General features: G+C 33.7%; 1 protein-coding gene and 1 long non-coding RNA gene across 2 annotated transcripts; one reads left to right on the top strand and one right to left on the bottom strand.

Moving 5' to 3' along the window:
• The first annotated feature begins 242 nt into the window (after positions 1-242).
• LOC113497458 lies at positions 243-15,404 on the top strand. Its single transcript, XR_003400893.1, has 3 exons — positions 243-394; positions 1,023-1,213; positions 15,247-15,404. It is a non-coding gene; the product is annotated as an uncharacterized LOC113497458 (long non-coding RNA).
• Positions 15,405-20,997: 5,593 nt separating this feature from the next.
• LOC113497438 lies at positions 20,998-21,608 on the bottom strand. Its single transcript, XM_026876991.1, has 4 exons — positions 21,545-21,608; positions 21,406-21,474; positions 21,199-21,324; positions 20,998-21,108 (listed from the first exon to the last, which is right to left on the bottom strand). Exons 1-4 carry the CDS (start codon positions 21,560-21,562, stop codon positions 20,998-21,000), a joined length of 324 nt encoding a protein of 107 aa, XP_026732792.1. The 5' UTR covers positions 21,563-21,608.
• Between the last annotated feature and the right edge of the window lie 713 nt (positions 21,609-22,321).

Genomic DNA, 22,321 nt, shown 5'->3' with positions numbered 1-22,321 from the left:
CAGATAAACTACCGTGAGGTAAACAATGTTAAATCCTGATCGAGATTAGTATATAAAGCAAAAGCCAAACATTTTATAAGACATTCTTGTAAAACCCAGACCAAATCATAATCTTTTAATTAAGTTTTACATCACGCATAATTTTTATCGCTCGCAATTCGATGCGTGTTATGTTACGAACATAGTTATAAAATAGATGTTTTTAGTATCGGGGAACCGGTCAATTGCCCACACAATGATTATTGTGTTGTTGGCTGTAGAAGGGTACGCTTTGTCGTGATAAACGCAACAATTTTGCGACACTATTCGATTCTTGATAGGCCGCGGAAGTGTGTACGATAGTGCAGACAGTGCAGTTTAATTCTGAAAATGTTTATTTCTATATTTAATAAAGGTATAGTTTTTTTACAAACAAGACCTTATTTATTTTTGAGGCGTCTTTCTGATGTCTTCATGATCATAGTGTAACTGAGCTGTAATTTTTGAATACTGATGTTAACATTTACATCGTCCGTATTACGCATTTTCAACACTTTTGTGCGAAGTATTTTTTATTACCGCAGCTAACGCATTCATATGTACTTCGCCTCCATAAAAGAAATGGCACGAGAAGTTAAAAAACCCATTTCGCATAGAATTCCGATGGCATGGAGTTTCTGAGCAGAATGAAATTTGGAGTTAATATGCGTGCTGTACGCGTGCAATGCACCTGCTTACTGTAGCAAATTTTAGCTGGCTCTGAATATATTTCAATAATTTTAGAATAAAATGGATATATTCACTTATATATATTCACTTAAGAAAAAAAAGACATTTAATAATGTGTAGAAAAATGCGACGAAAAAAATATTAAAAAGATTCAGTCCGAGGTTTAGAATTGGGCTAAATACGAAATTCAGAAATTCCGTCTCCTAGTGTTCGATATTTTACCACATTTTTGCTTTCAGTAGCAATAAAGTAACGACAAGTCAGCGGCTACAATCGCTGTATTGCGTTGCGCTATACATTCTCTCGTTTGCTAGCACTGAGCCGCGAGCGACGGCAGTCGGTCGAGAGCGCGCAGCCATAGCGTGCGTTGCGCATCGAACACTTGAATAAAGAACACAAAATAGCGCCAATTTAAAGTTTAAAAAAGTTTTTATTGTGCATTATCTGTGCAGTGAACACTCGTGACATTTTGCCAAAACCAAAAGGACTTTTATTTTTTTATTTTGTAAGTATTAAAACTTTTTATAGAACGTTGCTTTGCTTTATTTTCTTTTAAATGTTTTATGAGATTAGTAGCGGTCGCGTATAGTGTTGCGGAAATTGGAAACTCAATGAATTATGAGTGAAAAATATTTGACCTAATTGTTCTGCTTTATCTGAATCATGTTCATGTATTCATACTATTTAGCGAGAGTTGACATTTTGTTGCTATCAGTCAACATTTTTGAAAGGGAAAATTTTAAGTTTTTAGATGTACGAAAATACGTATGGTAGTGTATTTATTAATCATTGATTTGATAATTATGAAAAAGGAACATAATTTTTATTATAAACATTTTAGAAGTATTTTGCTAAAGATTTCCTTGATGTTTTATACTTAAAGCCCTCAATGTTTATAAATGACAAGAAGCCAAGTTTGTTACTGTCAAGGTTATGTTAAAAATGGTAAATATTTCGCTAGAGAATAGACGATGAATTTTCTAATTGGATGTGCAACGATTTCATTTCTCATTAGTTGCATTGTTACTGTTACACATACCTACCTACATACATACTAAATGTTCCTTCTGTCCACCATTTATATCACGTGTCGTCAAAAATTTTTTGTGTTTCTCTAACTTATCATTTTTGTTTAATTTATTCCTATATTAATATTTTTGTACCTTTAATTAAATAATAGGACGAATGTATTAAAAGTATTTTTCATTTAATTTAAATTTATTTTTTAATGTAATAATGAAGCAAACTGTCCTTAATAATTAACAGCGAAAAATTTTTGTTGTAATTTATCATAAAATGTGGTTTAAATTACTACCTATTATTTACTTGGCTTGCATTTGCAGCTGCGGTTATTTAATTATCTTCCACCAAAGCAGGTGTGACGCGACGAAAATTCTAAAAGTATTTTTATATTTATGTCAAGTTTTAAATGTTATATCATATTTAATCTATTTAAATTATTATCTGTTGAGAAAACATGACGTGCTCAGCACCAATCAATCTGCGACATTCGATTTTTATTCGCTAAAGTAAAGTCATTCAGGCCAGGGATCATAAACATTTTGTTTACAGTGTGTGCAATGGTATTATCATATTCAGTCTAATGGGACTTCGTAATGGAACTTTGTAGTGAGTTGAGTACAGTGAAGTCATTGGTTTGATACTCAGGCGTTCTGACTCATTGGGCATTGTACATCCGAAGGTCTGTGGATACATCGATATAAGTATCATATGGGCACATCTATAAGGTTATTCCTTCACACAGATATAGAAGTTGCCGTTTTAAGTTTATGGCGTGTTAATTGCGGCAGATTTTTAAAATGACAAGAACGAATTTCGTTTGAAAGAAGTTTGTTTAAAGTAGGTACATGAGCATTAATGGACCGGAAAAGGAATAATATCGCTACAGTATTTGTATAGTTTTGCAATAACGTATAATATCCTGTCTAGTATAATGACAAGAAAAAAAAACATTATTACAATTGATCTTTTTTGTCTTTATCAATCAATCATCAATTTACCATCAGCTGATTTTAACTGTTTATTTCAATTGCTAATGTACAAAAAACTAGTTAGGCAAGTGATTTTATAACCGATGCATAAGCTGTAAAGAGGTTTTTATTCAATAACACTCATTAAAATTAAAAAAAAAGTGATGACAGGGCAATAAACTGGGTACCCGACATGTTTTTACACGTTTGTGGCTTGGGTGTGACCATTTCCGGTCTTTGGGCAAAAAAACATCTTTCATCGACATTATATCATTCATCAAATATTGAATTAAGAACAGAAATAAGTATTCAGTTTTATAGAAATGGTGATTTATATTTTTTACCTAATCGTATTTCTTTCACTACTGTTTTTATTAAATTATTTATATTTAACTGAAATTACTAACATCAATTTCTTTTTACTAAACGATTTTCTGTAATTAAACATTTATTAATATTTTTCATTCAAGAAATATTAATTACACATTTAGTTAACATTAAACATGCTTATACTCAACTAAATTCCTTGCAATTATTAAATGTTTAATTAGCTCGAGTAACTACAACTCCACGAAGCAAAGCCATAATTTTGTGCTAGTTACTAGTGGATAGTTAAATTAGGTGCCGGTCGCATGAGACATACCTTTTTAGTTAGATCTGATTGCGTTAGAGTGCACCTAATATGGCCGCTATGCACTTTGGGAAGGAATTCGTGCCTTACCTTGTAACGATCAGTTTATAAGTAGTTATACTTACAATTGTAAATAAACTAACAAAACATATTACATACAATTTTTGAAAACGATAAAAAAGTTTAGATTTATTTTTATGTGAAGTTTTTCAACGAAATGTTTCACATAAAAATGTTGCGAATCCCTGAATGTTTTGAAACTGCGTATAATCTGTCAAAATAATAATTATGATGTTGTTTACTTGACTGACTTCCAATAACACAGTTTCCTTAAATAATAAACATTTGATAAAATGGTGATTAGATTAAAAAGATATCATGATGTTACTTTACTCATTATTTTGGAGAAATAACAATTTTCTATCTATGAAACTTGCGATAATTTTTGATTAATGAGTTGTTTTTTCCATCGATCATGACCGCGAATGTGTTTTAAGTTCATATTAAAAATGCTGTCTAATACCCAAGTATGTTTTCAGAAACATTCGTTACAAAAAATAGTCAGTGAAATGAAACTACTTTTACGGATTTTATCGCGGTTTAATTTTAGATTTTAGTTCCCGACGTTTCGAAACCTTTGCAGGTATCATGGTCACGGGCAGACGTCGAGCAGAAGTCGGAAACAAAAATTTTCAGAGATTTCATTTCAATATCTAACATTCGCGTACACCTAAGAAACCACTACAAAATAATCAGTGTTTTGTTATTTAATTACGAGTATGTATTACAACTATCAAAAACCAAAACAAACGACGTATAAGTTGTGAACTTGTGCCCAACTCACAACTTATATTATTATCTATATATTGTTGCTTTACACTGAATGACGCCGAATTATTGCACTGACCATTAAGTTTGTGATTCATTGATAATATTTGAAACGGTATCAACTTATCGAGTACTATCGGATTACTGTAATTAAATACAATAACAATGTATTTCTTGATACACAACCTTATATAAATCACGCGTGGAAGAGAGACAGCGCTCTACGCAATGTATTCCGTCTCGCTTCCACAAGTACAAGAGTTTCACTATAAGAGGTGATGGTAGACCAGAGCCCCGATTCTGCTATTTACAATGGACAATGAATGAATGAAATTTGGCTTAAAAAGGCAATTTTCGTATTCTCTTAAGCATTTTTCTACACAATCATTGGAATTCAGCACGAGGCACTCACGGTTAATACCATTAATTTCCAATTATTTTATTGGCAAATGATTAGGAGAAAAGGAATAGTTTCAAATTTCCATTAATTCATCGGCCATTGTAAATAGCAGAATCGGGGCCCAGATGTGACTTTTCTAACAAAAACAAATTGCGGTTTCGAGTCTTGGAGCAGTTTCTTCCGTTCACGTGATTATGTCGCGGTTTCCGCGGTCGCTCCTATGATACTTATTAGTCTCGTTACTACATATGTTATGTATAACATGGAAGGTCTAATTGCAACGAGCGAGGTTGTCCAACTTAAGCGTTAGTTCCGGTTGTATTTAACACGTAGAGGTAGTAATGGCAATCAATAATATAGTCTGATGGTCTAATAAAACAGGTCTAAAACACAGGATGTATTTTCTGATCTGTGTGGTAATATTATGAGAAATTATTTGTAGATTAATAAAAATTTACTGCGACTTGTACCTTTCAAAATGGGCTGACATTCGCAAGCACATAAATTAAGTTACATTTACATCAATTTGTTTAAAAAGAAAAATATTCTTGACACCCGTCAAACTAGCACCATTCAGCCAGTATTCTCATTTTCAAAATTCAAATATCGAACATACCCAAGCTTACAACGACATACATGTGTCGTACACATGACCTTATCCACACACTAGTCACTTAGAAATTGAATCACTGAGTCGTTCAATTCTGGACCTTATTCGCTTGTGATAAAAGCTTTGTTGTTCAGTTAGGTAAGGCATTTATCTGGTTACATTTTACAACGAAGGCAGTTCCGTGATAGGTATGCGGCCATTTGTATGGTAATCTGGTAGAAATATTTTGGTCCGCGGCGTTTATGTTTGCTTAGCCTCGAGGCTTTACAGAAATCCCTACGCAATAATATTTACTGCGAATGGTTATTATTCAATTGACAAAGCTATTAAATTATCTAGCTTATTTAAATTAGCATTATTTATTTGGTAAAACGTTATAATTATATCGAGTTACATCATAACATAGATTTCAGACTAGTTCACAGGTGGAAAAGAGGAAAACCGGAATAGGAAAAAGCCTCAAAGTACGCCTAAATCGGTAACAAAATACTTGTTATATAATTATTACTTGTCTGTCAGTCTACAAAACAAGCAACATACCGCAAAAGATAAAATCAATAACACCTTTTTTATTTAAATTAGCAACGATACAATCTACCTGGTGTTATAACAACAAAAACTTGGGAAATAATTAGTTCATGCATTGTTTATTACATAATTGAAATGTCAAATGTACCAGAGACAAGATTGCGTGTCCTTCAATGCTTGTGAAAATGTCAAACTACACAAATTTCGCTTTGTTTGCTGAAGAAAAAGTGAAAATTGTCTCTGGCATTGAGTGTTTTGACAAACACGCTATATCCACGCTTGTTCTCGAATTGGGGTTAACATACTCATAAATCGTGTTTTTATTCGGTTATCAAGTCGGTTTAACTCAAGCCTATTATTTACTTTGATCGGGTGAGATTTAATCAATGTCAAATTGTCAACAGAATTCATAGCTACATAAATAGTAAATATTTTTATGTAACCATGGGATTGACATTTTGGAAAGGCGCACTTTGATTCAGATTTTGAGAGATATTATCCAGATGCTTCGAAAATTATACCAGCCTGTTAATGACCAATAGTTTTGTCAACCTCTTTATGACGAGAAGGAAAATATATTTTAGACATTACCAAAAGTTTTATCTTGGCGCACAATTTTTTTCAAGGAGAAAAATACAATTAATCAGCTAAATAAGAAAATTGGGACTGACTACTAAAGTTATCAGAATAATCGTATTATAATGACAACTTTCAGCAAACTGCTGTTATTATCAATTTTAATAAATAAAAAATAAATGCTAACCTTGCAAGGTCACTATCGTAAATCCGAAAGCGATTGAATGTCGTAACACTGCACTCGATTTAAAAGCTTTCGATTACTGCACTTAAAAAATAAAACTATAAAGATTAAATTCTCTCACGATTGATACTAAGTAGGTCAGATCACATCCAGACCTTTTTAATAACAAGGATGCCATTAAAGATAACATTAGATAATCAAAATAATATGGATGATGTTGCTGAGAATTCTCTGATTATAGTGTAACTTAAACATGTTTAAATAAGAATAGTTGGTTACAGTAGGTGAATATAATAATTACAATATTGTTTTTATAAGTTCCTGGCAAGTATCATCAGTTTATGAGTGGCGTGATTTAAGTTAGAATTATTATGAAGGAAACAAAGGTATTATGAAGGATTTCTTTGCAATGATATTGCCTGTGAATGATATTATTTCTCACTATTAAATATTCATTTTCTTACCACGACATTTTCTTTCGACGTACCACACGTCAATTTCCTTTGATCGTCTCAGGTGGCCATAAATGGTCAACCCAATGCTTGAAGATATGTTTCGATACACGTTTTTGGCAGTCATCATACAGTGTCAGATATACAATCACAATACATATATCAAATGGTATAATGATCGTAAAATTATTTCAATTTTAGCGTTCATTAATGAATGAAGTAAAATTCTATGTTAGTCTAAAATTGACATCAAAATACCGATATGAATAAGTTTCATTAACTAAAGTAAACTTTTAATTTGAGTAGTTATGCGGGTAGTATTCAGTCGCCATAATACGGGCGCAGACGGTTGATGTCATACTCAATTTATGGAACGAATGTTGATATGGAGTTTTGCCGCAAACGGTCTGTCGTCATCGGCACTGCAATCTAATACCTCTCGAAATATTAACATAAACAGTCCCTTATCTTGGGCTAAAGTTAAGTCGTGTAGAGAACGATATCTAACTATTTAGTATCTATAAGTTTTGTAGAGGCGGCAATCATAACGTCAGTCTTGAATTGAGTAAAAGGATAGCAATATTTTAGCCCCAACGCCCCAGGCCTGTGTATTTGACAGCTGTCAAACAAGCTTTTAGCAGTATACAAAGTTATTTCTTTTCACTTTATAAATGTTTTTACGACTACAATACAGATTCGATACAGCTACTGTTTGATAGAGTAACTGGACAGCTTTTTTATTTAAATAAAAAAATAAGTATTCAATAAGGTACAAAAAGTTCTCACGTCCAAAAATTGTTTCACGTCACTGGCAGGAAGCACGTCTTCGATGCTGGCAGCATTTATTTTTTGCCGTCTATATAGGAAGGTATCAAAGAAAATTAATAACTATAACTTGTACTAAAATAACGGGATCAAAATGGTCGATGTAGAATAAATTTACTGAAGTTATTGTTTTTTTCGGAGTTATTTTTTATTTATCCTAAAAGATGATATGTGTAAACGGTTAAAATATAATCTAATCATTAAAGTGTTTATACTATTCTTGTTATCCAAACAAAACTTATATTTTTTGGGAATATTTGAAATTGTTTGAATTTGAATAGCAAGTGGTTAATAGTTTAGAAAAATATTGCTCCTTTTAAAGTTATTCTGAGGACTGGGCTTTGGTATAGCCAGAACTTTGATGACTATTGACAGTAAGATAATTCATAAAAGAATAATTAAACAAGTCCTTTATTACTGACAGCTGTTTAAAAACATTCAAACAGATGGACAAAGAACAAACATTCGGGTCACACTAAAATTAGGCGGTTATCAATGACACGATGACAAAGGGTTAGCCTGTGTTGACAAACAATTAGCATTGTCAAATTGTCTGTATTACCAATAGAAAACAATGAGTTTGTAACTAGCTATTGATACGCCTGTCGCCTAATTTTGCAGTACAATTGGCATTGGAGGCGATATATTTTGGATTATTGTTCTATTAAATTAGGTGCTATTGTTAAACAAAACTACCAAAACGACTTCAGTACTTTCAGAAAACTTAAACTGAAATCTTTTGTTAAGTTATTTTAAGAAGCATTCAATAGAACAAAGACAAATTTAAACGCCTATGGAATCCATGTTGTTCTAACAGCCTTGAACCCAAAAGTGGAATGTTTGTGAAAACGAAAGTCAACGGAACGCGCTAAGTAGGCACAGCGACTCTATACCTCTATGGTTCAATGCTTTCATCTACAATTTACTTAATTCACAACTTTTTTGGGTCAAAAAAGAATGCTTTTCAGCTTTCAAGTTCCTAATGTCATGTGTCTACCTATTCGTTCTGTTCTCATTTTAAATTTGTAGAAAAAAAAATAAGAATCAAAGAGTTTTTACGGTTGCACAACTTTAAAACAAGATTTGTAACACATTTTTTTGTACAATTTTCAATTCAAGGAACCTATAGAAATTTAATGATTCAAACGAAATAACGGGTACAAAATAATAGGTAGCAGTGGAACAGTAACTGTTATTAGAGTATGACACACACTTAGGAACAATGTACGATACTTAACTAAACGATGACAGCTCTAATGTTATTTACGGTCAACAAATTATATTATCGGTGATTTTAAAGTAGTGTAACTGTTTTTGTAAATGCACTGGCCTGTTAAGAGATTCAATGAAAAGATGCAAAAAGTTTATTGTTTACGGATTCTTTTAAAAACGGTGTCAAGTGAACGAGTTTGTAAAAATACTTAGGTGTGTGACTATGTAGGTATACTCGTATATAGGTATGTCATGAAGTTTAATTATTGTAACATTTTCTTTAATTGTTGACTGACGATGGGTTTGTTGATGAAGTTCGTACTAGTCTTGTCATTTTGTCAGAATTAAAGTATTTGCAACGACTATGTCGAATAGCAGCAAAGTGCATCTATAAGTTTTGGCACTGAATATTGCAAACATATTGCCATCACGACATGTACAGCAAAATTATCATTCTGACAGCAATAATTGTTTACTTTTTGCGAGCCACGTAATACCGATACCGAATCATTGTTACCAACATGTTACGATTCCACGCATTTACTCGTATTCTGTTATTCACACCATGCACTATGACAAACAGGCCGCATTCGAAATTCAAACAGAAACGAAATATACTAACCACGTATTTCCGTATCAACAATGCTGGTTATGATAGCCGTTAAACTGACAACTTGGGCACGCTTTCTCACTGGCCACTTACATAACGGCCGCAGATTTTGACTGTTCGACGTTTGAAAGAACTCTGCTCTGCATATAAATCAACAGTCGGCGGGAAATGTTGAGTTTGCATAATTGAAGGTTTATATTTTTAATTATCCAAAAAGTCAAAAAAAAAATATGTCAAACAATTTTTTTTACGCGTCATCAAAAATATGGAAAATGTTTTTTGTCTCCCACATAATTTTATCGTTTTGGCTTTTTTCCGCAAACCTTCAATTGATCTTCACGAATGCCAGTTTAGATTACGGAAGATTGTTTAATTTAGAAACCATTAAAATTAATTTGTTTCAATTAAAACAATTAATCCATCGACACATATCGGTTTTGTTAAATGTTTAAACAATGATGTTTAACCCTAGAAAGATAATCATATTGTGACGTACGTTAAAGATAATCATGCGTAAAATTGACGCATGTGTTTTATCGGTCTGTATATCGAGGTTTATTTATTAATTTGAATAGATATTAAGTTTTATTATATTTACACTTACATACTAATAATAAATTCAACAAACTATTTATTTATGTTTATTTATTTATTAAAAAAAAACAAAAACTCAAAATTTCTTCTATAAAGTAACAAAACTTTTAAACATTCTCTCTTTTACAAAAATAAACTTATTTTGTACTTTAAAAACAGTCATGTTGTATTATAAAATAAGTAATTAGCTTAACTTATACATAATAGAAACAAATTATACTTATTAGTCAGTCAGAAACAACTTTGGCACATATCAATATTATGCTCTCGACAAATAACTTTTTTGCATTTTTTGCACGATGCATTTGCCTTTCGCCTTATTTTAGAGGGGCAGTAAGTACAGTAAGTACGTTTTTTCGTTACTGGCTCTTCAGTACTGTCATCTGATGTACCAGGCACTTCATTTGGCAAAATATTAGAGATATTATCGCGCAAATATCTCTTCAAAGTAGGAGCTTCTAAACGCTTACGCATAAACGATGACGTCAGGCTCATGTAAAGGTTTCTCATAAATTTTTTGCGACTTTGAACCTTTTCTCCCTTGCTACTGACATTATGGCTGTATATAATAAAAGAATTTATGCAGGCAATGTTTATCATTCCGTACAATAATGCCATAGGCCACCTATTCGTCTTCCTACTGCAGGTCATCACAGAACACATTTGGTCTAGCGTGTCCACTCCGCCTTTAGTTTGATTATAATACATAACCATTTGCGGTTTACCGGTACTTTCGTTGATAGAAGCATCCTCATCACAAGATGATAATAAGTATACCATCTTAGCTGGCTTCGGTTTATATGAGACGAGAGTAAGGGGTCCGTCAAAACAAAACATCGATGTTCCCACTGGCCTGGAGCGACTGTTTTTCAGTACTTCCGGTATCTCGCGTTTGTTTGATCGCACGGTTCCCACAATGGTTAACTTATACGGTTCTTGTAGTAAGTTTTTTGCCAAAGGGATTGAGGTGAACCAATTGTCACACGTAATATTACGACAACTACCGTGCACAGGCTTTGATAACTCCTTCACGTAGTATTCACCGAGTGGTACTCCGTTGGTCTGTGTTCCTCTTCCCAAATAAGGCATTCCATTTATCATATACTTTGTACCACTGTCACACATCATGAGGATTTTTATTCCATACTTACTTGGCTTGTTTGGGATATACATCCTAAACGGACACCGTCCTCTAAAACCAAGTAACTGTTCATCTATGGTCAAATGAGCCCCTGGAGTGTAATTTTGTATGCACTGATGGATAAAGAGATCCCATATTTTTCTAACAGGAGTAAATACATCGTTTTCTCGAAGTGTGGGCCGTATACTTTTGTCATCCATTCTAAGACATCGTATCAAAAAATCAAAACGATCACGACTCATTACAGAGACGTACACCATTGACAAAGATCGATCAAAGAGGTCATCTGTGGACATGTGGTTATCTTTTCTCACTGCTGTCATTACCAGAATACCAAAGAAAGCATAGATTTCATCTTCATTCGTGTCACGAAATGTAGCACCTGTCATAGATTCCCGACGTTTCAATGATATCTCAGCATTTGTCCATTTTACAATTTCCGAAATTATCTCATCAGTAAAAAATAGTTTGAAGCATAAAAGTGGGTCATATATATTGCGGCACATACGCGTCGGACCTCTTTGAGATCTGACAATGTTCAGTGCAGAGACTCGGCTACGCCTCGTGGACTTTGAAGTTGACCAACAATGTTTATTCTTACCTCTAATAGTCCTCTGTGGCAAGGTCAAGATTTTGTTAGAAGCCAATGAAGAACCTGGTTGTTCAATAACATTTTGTTCGTCTAATATTTCACTACCGCTTGACGTTGGCTGCACTTCATGTACCTCATCTATAAACGCTTCTTCTGTATCGCTCTGGACGTCATCTTCACTTACGTGATCTGATATTTCACTGTCAGAATCCTCACCAACAAGCTCGTCATCGCTTTGCAGAAGAGCAGAGAGGATATGCTCATCGTCTAAAGAACTACCCATTTTATTATATATTAGTCACGATATCTATAACAAGAAATATATATATAATAAGTTATCACGTAAGTAGAACATGAAATAACAATATAATTATCGTATGAGTTAAATCTTAAAAGTCACGTAAAAGATAATCATGCGTCATTTTGACTCACGCGGTCGTTATAGTTCAAAATCAGTGACACTTACCGCATTGACAAGCACGCCTCACGGGAGCTCCAAGCGGCGACTGAGATGTCCTAAACGCACAGCGACGGATTCGCGCTATTTAGAAAGAGAGAGCAATATTTCAAGAATGCATGCGTCAATTTTACGCAGACTATCTTTCTAGGGTTAAATAAAATATAAAAGTGTTAATATAAATATTACGTGAGCAGTTATATCACATCATTGATATGTGATATTATTATAAATTTCTTGTGGATGTAAATTATAATCTCTTGATGTAAATTGGACAAAATTTACATGCATTTTACTTATTTCCGTATCTTGAATATATCTTGTATCTTGAATGGCTAAGTATGCATTATAAATTCATTTATTATAACTAATGGTGTTGTCATTAAGGTATGTCACCTTTGTGCTAGTTAAATTGATGTTTTCTTATAGTCATACCTGCGGTTGTTCTATTGAAAGAATTCCTTCAAAAGTAGAAAATGAGTGCATTTGTTTTGTTTTATAACTTAATCCTTGTGTCACGGAATGACTCGAAATAAGCGTATTTTGGATCACACAAATGTTTGAACTGCGCGGGGATCGAACTCGTAACTCATCTTGTTCAAGTGGGATTGGCAGTATACCATGCAGCGATGAGCTATCTGTCTTTTCCAAAAACTAGTGTTTCAAGTAAATGATTATAATATTTGTAGGTATGCAAGTCAAGTAATTTTCCATTCCGGAGAACCTCGTTTTTCTGTCTAGACAGTAGACAGTGTTGCCATGTAACAGGTAATGCTTCTATATTTCCTAGATAGCTGTTATATAACGAAACCGTCAGTCATTGCTACGCATAATGAATATCTAATGCACCGATAGTTTACGCTTTGAGCATATAAATATGTCCTTTTATAAGTGTTACATTGATTCCATAACTTTACATTCTGTACTATTGGGTTTTAAAGAAGCTTTCTTGTTTCTGTCGCGGAAGCGAGCGACGGCGGCGCTCTACAATGCCCTACAACGGGAACAACACTAAACTTGTCTGTGTGATATTGTCATAATACACGTATGTGTGTGTGTGTATTTGTATTTATGCATAAAGTATTACCAGCCAGTAACAGTTTCGCAAAAGATTAAAACCTTGTTTTAAAAATAGAGTATTCAAAAGGAACCTTTTCTGTTTAATTAATTTTAGTCCAGACTCCAGTGCAATACTCCCTGCGGCATGAGCAGTGTCGCGTGGAAATAGCTGTGATTGCATCCTTGTTTCTTTATTTTTGCTCATCTATTACGAGAACTGTCTCGTTATGTTTGCATTAGCGCGGGACATTCAAATGAAATGATTCAGGTTTATCTTGTAGTGTACAGATATAAATATCCAAGGAAGTTCAGATAGTTGATAAAACAACATTTGAAGTAAAACTGACATTTAGTTAACTTGGACATGGTTTATAATATTACCTATGTGAAAAAAAATGAAGTAACTCTGATCTTTTTTAAATTAGACTTTGGGAGAAAAAGCAATAGACCGTGTACATAACTAATGAAAGGAGGTTTTTAAACTGCATTAAAACAAAAAAAATAATCTTAGAATAACAACCATAATTATCCCCTCGTGTTTCTTACATTCGCTTGTTATTTAATATAATCTGTCCACTATCTTTATATACGTGAACGATTGTACTAAAATAGAAGATATTTGTCAAGCGATATCATTGCCTGAGATAAACAATGAACACACAATACTGGTAAAGTCCCTGACATTGCCATATAACGTAAGTGAAATTTACTGCTTGAAGTGCCTTGCAAATAGCAGCTGGATTTGATGCGTTTGCTTACTTTCGCCTAACACCAACTGTTTTTCTTATGACTTAGTAAATGACTCGGTTTTATGAGACTAGAATTTTGGTTCGTACGTTAAACTCGGTCGTCTTTTGTTTGATCTGCTGTTTATGTAGCTATAGTTATTTTACTGTGCTTTAGTTGCTAGAGAACTGTTGACATTGTGCAAGTAAGACGGTGCCTCTACATCGCATTTAGCGGAGTCTTACTTAATAGTGACTGCATGGATAGCCAACTGTGCCGTGGTGCGTTACGTTTCGCGGGATCCCCGCCTAGGACAAGTGTTTGTGTCATCTATGAATACTTGTTCTTGTCAGTCTGGGTGTCTTAGTGCGTGCGACAAAGGGTTAAATCCCTAAATGCGGGTGTCGTGTAAAAGCAATACTGCACCTTTAGTCAAGTAATCGTTAGCGTTGATAGAAAACGCTTGAATGTACTTTTAATACATATTTTTGAACGTTTCCAATTCTACTGAGCATGCTGTTGTTCTTTCTCGATATGTTTTTTCTCGTCCCTACTATTTCAACCTACAGAACATGAATGATTCTGTTGCCCGTTAGGTCCTACCCACGTAAATCAGACGCACATAAACAAAATTTTAAGTTAAAAATACTGCTTGTTAGTCAGTTCTGGATTTTGTCAGGAATTTCTGTTTGTAGGAAGTTAGTCACCCAATGATCATTGGTCTTGATATGTAGGTACCATATAAATACTAGCTGTTGCCCACGACTTCGTCCGCGTGGTTAGAAGATATAAGTTATGAAATCATAACTGTACTACACTAAATTCTCACTCCCTCCTATTAGTCGCAGCGTGATGGTATATAGCTTAAAATAGCCTAGTATATAGCCTTGCTCTATTCAACACAAAATATTTTTTCAATTTGAACCAGTAGTTCTTGAGATTAGCGCGTTCAAACAAACAAACAAACTTTTCAGCTTATATATTAGTAATTAGTAATAGATAAATAAGATAAGATTATATACAATGCTTTTAGTTATATTTGCTTCTTTTTATGATAGTTCAAGGAATGTTCGTTGTCTCCACCTTATCACATGACAAACGTTATTCATTTGTTTTTTTCAGGTATTGATGTCTTACTACGACTTGGTTTAGCTCCGTCGACATAACAGGTAAGAAATATAATATACACACCTTCTTGCATAATAATTTTAAGGAGTAAGGAGTTATTAGCAGGACGATTGACTCGGGTTGCCTAAGACCGTTAAGCAGTGGACGGCGATGATGATATTGAGTGTCAAGGGTCTGAAGTTAATAAGTGTGACCGCTGTTTTTTTTTAATTAGTACTTCTTAAAAGAACTGTTAAATTAAGCTAAATAATAGTGTTGTTAAACAAATGATGTGTCATCACTTTCTTTGCTCTATAGAAGTAATTTTAATGACAAGAGGTAAAACATTAGGAGGTAAATGGAGTTAATTAATAATAATAGTGAATTCCACGTCGTCACGTAAATTTCCAATTTAGTCCTCATAGAATTGATATGACTCATAAATTCGGAGTACCATTTAAATAGATAATATTTATCGAGTGGTACTCCATGCTATCTATGCTATTTTGGGTATTCCACTAGGGAATTCCTTATTGCAGGGGATTTATGTAACCATACCGGATGAGTTGTCAGATATAAATTACAACTGCGAGCTCGTCCAATAAAATAATTATGTAAATAATTTACATTATTGTTTAATGTCATTTAAAACTGCATAAAAGCTGTTGGCATGGTGTTGTATTTATTCTGTCAGATGGCTAGGGTAAAAAGCTGATGAACAATGTTCGACTTACCGAATTCTAGTTACAGCGCTAGTCAAACCTGAAAGGCAGATTAACTTTTGTTGTTATAAGTTCACTTATACATATTAGGTTTATGTAATAAATTTAAATAAACAAATCGATGATTTGTTACAAGCCAGTTGCTAAGCTAACTTCCTGCAGAGTTTCCATTTTCCTACTCTACAATCATGGGTATCCATAAATAGTTCGTATTTGGAACGTCACAGCGCATGCATCATTTCTGCTCTAGTTCCGAAACACAATGTTATCGCGCATGCGCTGTCGTCAAAGGATGCGTACGCGCCGATTATGGTTATTGAACTCGGTACGCGCTGCTTATTTGCCGCTTGTGCAGTCATCAAAAAACGACAGAAATTTATGATGTATATTACAAAAACAAGTCTGTAGTAGAAATAGAAAAATGAAACAAAAATCTACTGATACGTTCATAATTAAAGAGGTCGCTAAACAGCATTGTATATTGATCTGTTCATAGATTTATGATGCTGACTGTACCGTTTGTACAGGAAGCTACACATTATCAGAAACGTATTTTTTGACTTCGGTTTTAACACCAAGCAATAAGGTTGAATATTGAGATTCGTTATGGCTGTGTGTTCGTCTGTACATGGTATATAATATCGGAAGTAAATGTTGTTGACGGGTTATTATTTTTGTTTATTTATGTAGCGATTAATCACTCGTGTGTGTTCCGATTTCCCTAGGTTTGTTAGATCACAGCCGTTATTCATTTCAACACTTATTATGCTTGTATATTATGTTTTATTAATTTCACCTATAATATTAATATATTTGCATACTCTCACCATTTCAAAAGACAGATTTATAGAATGAGCTTGTCTATTAACTCATCTGTGGTTATGTTATAAAAAGGTAAATTTTGAGACGCTTACTTCTAGATTGATCATGAGTATTACCACATTGATATTACTAATGCTAAACTATGTGTGTATATTTTTGCAGCTATAACAGACACATCTAGGTGGGCGAAGCTAAAAGGATAAATAAAAATATGAACCTCAAAGAAATCGCATGTACAACGGGTCAGCTAGTTCTCAAATTAAGTATTTATCCACTTAAAGACACTAATGCTAATTTGAAATCTTACTTTTACTTCAAAGAATGTGCAAAGAAGGCCTTTCATTTTTTCTCAAAGTTATTTATAAATGATGGGCACCTGCGTGTTTGTCCGGCCGCCTACTGACCTACAAAACACCTGGAACTGGGTACTTGCATCTTTTTATTATTTTTTAAATTGTTGTCCCACACATGGCGCATGATTAAGCCCAGAAGCACTCTCTGTCAGAAGGTTTGACAACATAATTACGCGGTAAAAAGAAATTTTATGATTTAGAGTTGGATTGTACACTTACATATTATAAATAGTCCTTCTTAAGTCAATAAACTAAGAAGAGAAATTTAAGTGAATTATTAAAACAAAAGTAATAGGCGAACACTATTAAAAGATAAAGCGTTTCAACTTAAGTGTGTAGTTTCAAAATAAAACAATGTTAATCCATAGACTTTGACAAAAAATTTAATGTAAAATTTTCATTCAGTAGGATAAACGACAGGATAATCAAATAAAATACTTAATCAAATCTAGATTAACGGCTTAAAGATAACAATATAGAAAAACATGACTCAGAAAATGACTCACATTCAATTTATCAAAATTTACAAGTTAGGGTGAATCTTATCAGGAGTATAATGGCCTATGTTGTGCGACTGTCTTTGTTCTGGTCTATTTATAAGATACGTCTAGACTGTCTGATGGACGCAGTAGATCTTAATTGACATGTCTCGCCGTCCCTGATACGCGACGGGAACAGCGGCGATATTAAGTTAAATTAGATTATTTTGTCGACAATTGTCTCCTTATTTTCTTCTACTCTTTATTCTCTTTCTAAGATCCACTGCTTTTTAAAGTTCAGACGTACATACGGTAGGCGGGTGGTTAAGGTGGCCGCGCCAAAACCCACTGGACAAGCTTTTGAGTGATCAACTAAGTCTATGTCGTTTTTACAAAACAAAAAGAAAAAAGTTCGTTATTGTAACTTGTCAAGGGTAAACCGGAACGCTACTGAGGCGCGTTGAACTGTGACAGCTAGGCGCAAAGAGAATCTAACCACTTGAGAGCCGATAGGCTTATTTCTTCTAAGAACGCGACTCACAACAGCGGGTCGGGGAGTGAAGAAAAATGCGCGCTTGTGATTGGCTAATGCAACAATGTCAGTACAAATATTTCTGCAAAGTGCCGTTCAATAATTTTTTTCCAAATTAATCGATATCGATAAATCGACTTTATGATTCTTTTAATTCGACTATACAAATAGTCGTAGAAATACCCTATTTAAATGAAAGGTAATGATGGTAAAATAAAATAATGTATAAATGTGATTTTGTTAAAAACTTCATATAATCTATAATTGCCATGTGCAAAATGTACTAGAACGGCCCTTATTATTGAGGTTGTGAAATAGATATGCAACTTGATGTGGTTGTAGGTGGTGGTAGGTAATGTGCACAGTAGGTATGTAAAGTAGTACCATTAGGATAAAAAATGATACACCAAACAAAAATAAAATGTTTAATCAACTTTATCCAACCGTATTTTTTTTAATTTTAAAGACACAAACAAACACAAACCTTCAAAAACTTTCAAAGCCAAAGAGATTTAATTAAGAGTTCTTAAAAAAACACTCACAATTCTGACGCTCTCAAAATGATATTATAGTAAAGGTGGTGGTAACGAAAAACTAGAATTTAAATATTAATGAACAAACCGAAATAAGTTATTACTGATTTTTAAAATGAATAAGTTTAGTGTAAGTTTTGCGTATAAAAGCTTTAGGGTCCTGATTGTGCTTAGTTAAAAATGACAATCGAGCGTCTACGTACTTTTGGATTATGCATTTTGTTAAATCAATCAAGTGATTAGAGCTTTCTACTTCAAATTGATGAAATAATATTTCCGGGAATAATTTTTTCCCGATGAACGATTTCATAACTAATCGGATGAAGTAATCTGTATTACATTTTGAGGGCAGTACTTTGGATCCGTTTTCTTTGATCGCCCTCTTTATGTACATTTCACAACGGCGACAAATTTCTATAACGGTGGTGGAACCATAAAGTAACTTGTTCTTATTTAGATCTTTTTGGTACTGTAAGGAGTTAACATTTTCTAAGCCAATCAAAGCTCCAATACACGTTTGACATTTTAATTTCTTTATCAATGCATGGACGGTGTAGCCGGCCATGTATTCAAGAACCCTTTCACCAAATTCTGAAACGTGTGTAAGATCTTCAAGTTCAGGAAAATCTACATTTTCGCTTTCAATTGACTTTTCATGTGTGTCTGTAAGGTCTCTGTATCGTGTTGTGACATTGATACGATCCACTGGTGATGTACATTGCAAAATAGACATTTGATGTAAAGCAGAGCAATTTCCACTGCCGCTATTTCTTATTTGTGCATAGGTGAGAAGCTTTTTATAAATACTCTCGAACTGTCGAGCGCTGGGATTATTGTTTGAACCCCCATGACATCTTACACTTCCAAAAAAATGCTCCAAATGATCCTGGCTGATTTTGTGGAGTGGTAAGTATTTTAATGCGTAGTTTGGATTTACAACGAGGTCCTGGATAAGGTATATCGCACTTTCGATACATACACAAAATCCTAGAAATCCAGTATATCTTGGTGATTTTATGAGTAGAACAGTTTGATCAGTATTTTTTATTTTTATCTGAGTAGACAAGTTTAATAAAGTATCTTTTGAAGCCCTAAGTTTTACTAGCACATTGGTTGCATTTTCAACATTTACCGCCCTTTTCAGGCCGTAACCGTGGGTATGCGAGTCTAGGATATCAAATAGGTCATTTATCAAGTCCAAAAAACGTGCTGTCGGTGTAACCTGCTCAAATTCCCGTAAATTGAGTTGTTCCTTGCAAAACATGAGTGAATCTGACACACTCTTGCTAAAAATTTGGGTAGCCAAGCTCACTTTCATTATTTTACTTTTAAAAAATATGTGAGCTGCTCTGATGCGATTAGCAAGATGAAAATTTTCTGCTTCTTGCAAATTATGTAAATTTACAAGGTGTTGCCAGGAAATGGTCTCACCATGTTTGTCTTGAAAATTTTTATAGCACTCGAACGCATTTCTTATTAGCTTTATCATGTGCGCCGGATCTAGAAATACTGCAATTTTATCATCATTGCTGGGGTTTTTAAAGGTAGTATTGAAATTACTACCTTCAAAAGAACAGCCTAACTTTTTGGCCATCGTCAAATTCGCTGGACAACCGTCAAATGTGACAGCTTTAATTCCAACACCAGCTTCTTCTACTAAATGAATGGCTTCCGTTAAAAGAGCCACTTTCTGCTCAGAGTTAACGCCATTTATTAAAAAATATCCAATTGGAATTTTCCAGGAAGCGTTGATCGGTACCAACAAAAATACTAGTGCTTCCTTGGCTTCATCTTGGCAATCTGTTTCCAAGCTGGTACCGAAACTAACGTGGCCATAATACCTCCGGCCTTGGGGTGATATTCGACTCCGCTTCTTATAGCCATTTCATCAAATATAATAGTAGCGTAAAGTTTTTGTTTTGATTCTGTCGCTTTGATTTTAATGGCATCAATCGCCTCTTTCGTAAACCCTGGTTTACCATCAACCGACTGATACCACTTTCTGAGCGTGCTCGTGGCTGGTAAACATGTACTAAATGTTTTTCTTACAAAATTATATGCCTTTGGCGAATAGAAATGCAGTGTCAAAGCGAACGCTCGTAATTCTGGAGAGTATTTTAGTTTTGGCATATGTCCTGTTTTAGATTAAGTATTTGACGTTTAACTAGTTCTCGATTTTGTACACCTATGCAGGATAAAATATTTTCATTTTCTTCGGTTATATAAGATTTTTGAGACAATGTATTTAAAATTTCTTTTAGATTCGCATTTTTTTTTACCAACACTCTATTTTTGTCTTGAAGCCTCTTTACATGTTTTTTCTTGTTATTTAGAGAATATATTTAGATGGTCTATTTGTCGTTTCATTTTGCGTTTTCGTGGACTGAGCTCACCAATTTCTGGGTCTACTATTACTTTGGTATTCATTGTTGAACTCTGAAAATATAATAAGAAATATTAATAGTGGACTTAACAGAACTACTTAGTTATAAAGTAATATGTGAAATATTATAAAATTAAGCTTACGGGACTTTCATAAACATGGGAAGGCCTAAGAATGTGACTATCATCTAGTAGACCGCACGGCGCAAGAGTCTGGTCTTCAATTATTGTATTAACTTCAGAATGCACTTCTGTTTTTGATGATAAACTCTAAAATTGAAAATATCGGTACAACAACCGCAGTTACATTAAATTTAATCCACTGACCTATCATAAAAAAAATCAACTTACTTGGCCGGTATTGTGATGCGAAGGCCCAGGTACGTTAGTATTAGACTCAGTCAAACTATAAGGTGAAGCCTGTAATAAATAATGTTTTATATTTATGTTTTGACTTTTCTTAGCATTTTATCAATAAAACAAATCGTACCAAAATTGGTAGAAACATTGTTGGTATTGCTGAACTAAATAAACGGCGACGTTGTTTTAAATACTCAAAAACAATCAGGTGTGAAGTGCCTTGAACAGACAGCACTGTATTTCGTTGGGAACCAATTTTCCCTATTAATTTATTCATCCACTTTTCTTTTAGTTCCGGAATCTTCGGAAACCTAAAATGAAAACATGTACTTAATTAATGAGCAAAATAGTAATGAAATTCTTCATATAATTTTTCTTAAATTTTATTTTGTGATTATCGATATTTGTTTGAATGACTTCAGCTAAAAGTAACAGCACTATTTTTTACGATAAACCTACAAATTGGAAGAAAGAGATACCCGCATTAGAATTGACTAATGAAAGAAAGAGACTTTTCCAAAAGACATAAACGCGCGTTTCTGCACCTTTGCATCTGTCACCCGCCATCCATTTTATCTTGACACATACAGATCTCGTATAACCTACAAAAATAAATAAAATAATCGTTCTGCTTACTTACCGGTGAAAAGTTATACCATCCTTTTTGTAACTCGATGTCTTGGAATGTTCCCACACCACTTCACCGCACAAGAAGGCATTTTAATGCGTTTTAATTGCAAAATAATTTTAACAATTTACGATAATTTAGCGTGCGCACAGGTCTAACACTTGGACACAAACTAAAATGGTCACTCATACAGATAGCTTATATAGGCGACAAAATACTAATAGTTTTCGAACGTCAAAGCACTGGATGCGCCGTCAAGAGGTTTTATAGTCTTTGGCT

The sequence above is a fragment of the Trichoplusia ni genome, chromosome 9 (genome assembly GCF_003590095.1).
Source record: "Trichoplusia ni isolate ovarian cell line Hi5 chromosome 9, tn1, whole genome shotgun sequence".
NCBI lineage: Eukaryota > Metazoa > Arthropoda > Insecta > Lepidoptera > Noctuidae > Trichoplusia > Trichoplusia ni.
The sequence above is the reverse complement of the archived record's forward strand: the minus strand, read 5'-3'. Positions and strand labels throughout refer to the sequence as shown.

Coding starts and splice junctions, on each gene's coding strand:
- LOC113497438 (XM_026876991.1), bottom strand. Junction 21,325..21,405: donor CGCATCACAATACCGGCCAA/GTAAGTTGATTT, acceptor TTTCAATTTTAG/AGTTTATCATCAAAAACAGA. Junction 21,109..21,198: donor CCCATGTTTATGAAAGTCCC/GTAAGCTTAATT, acceptor TTATATTTTCAG/AGTTCAACAATGAATACCAA.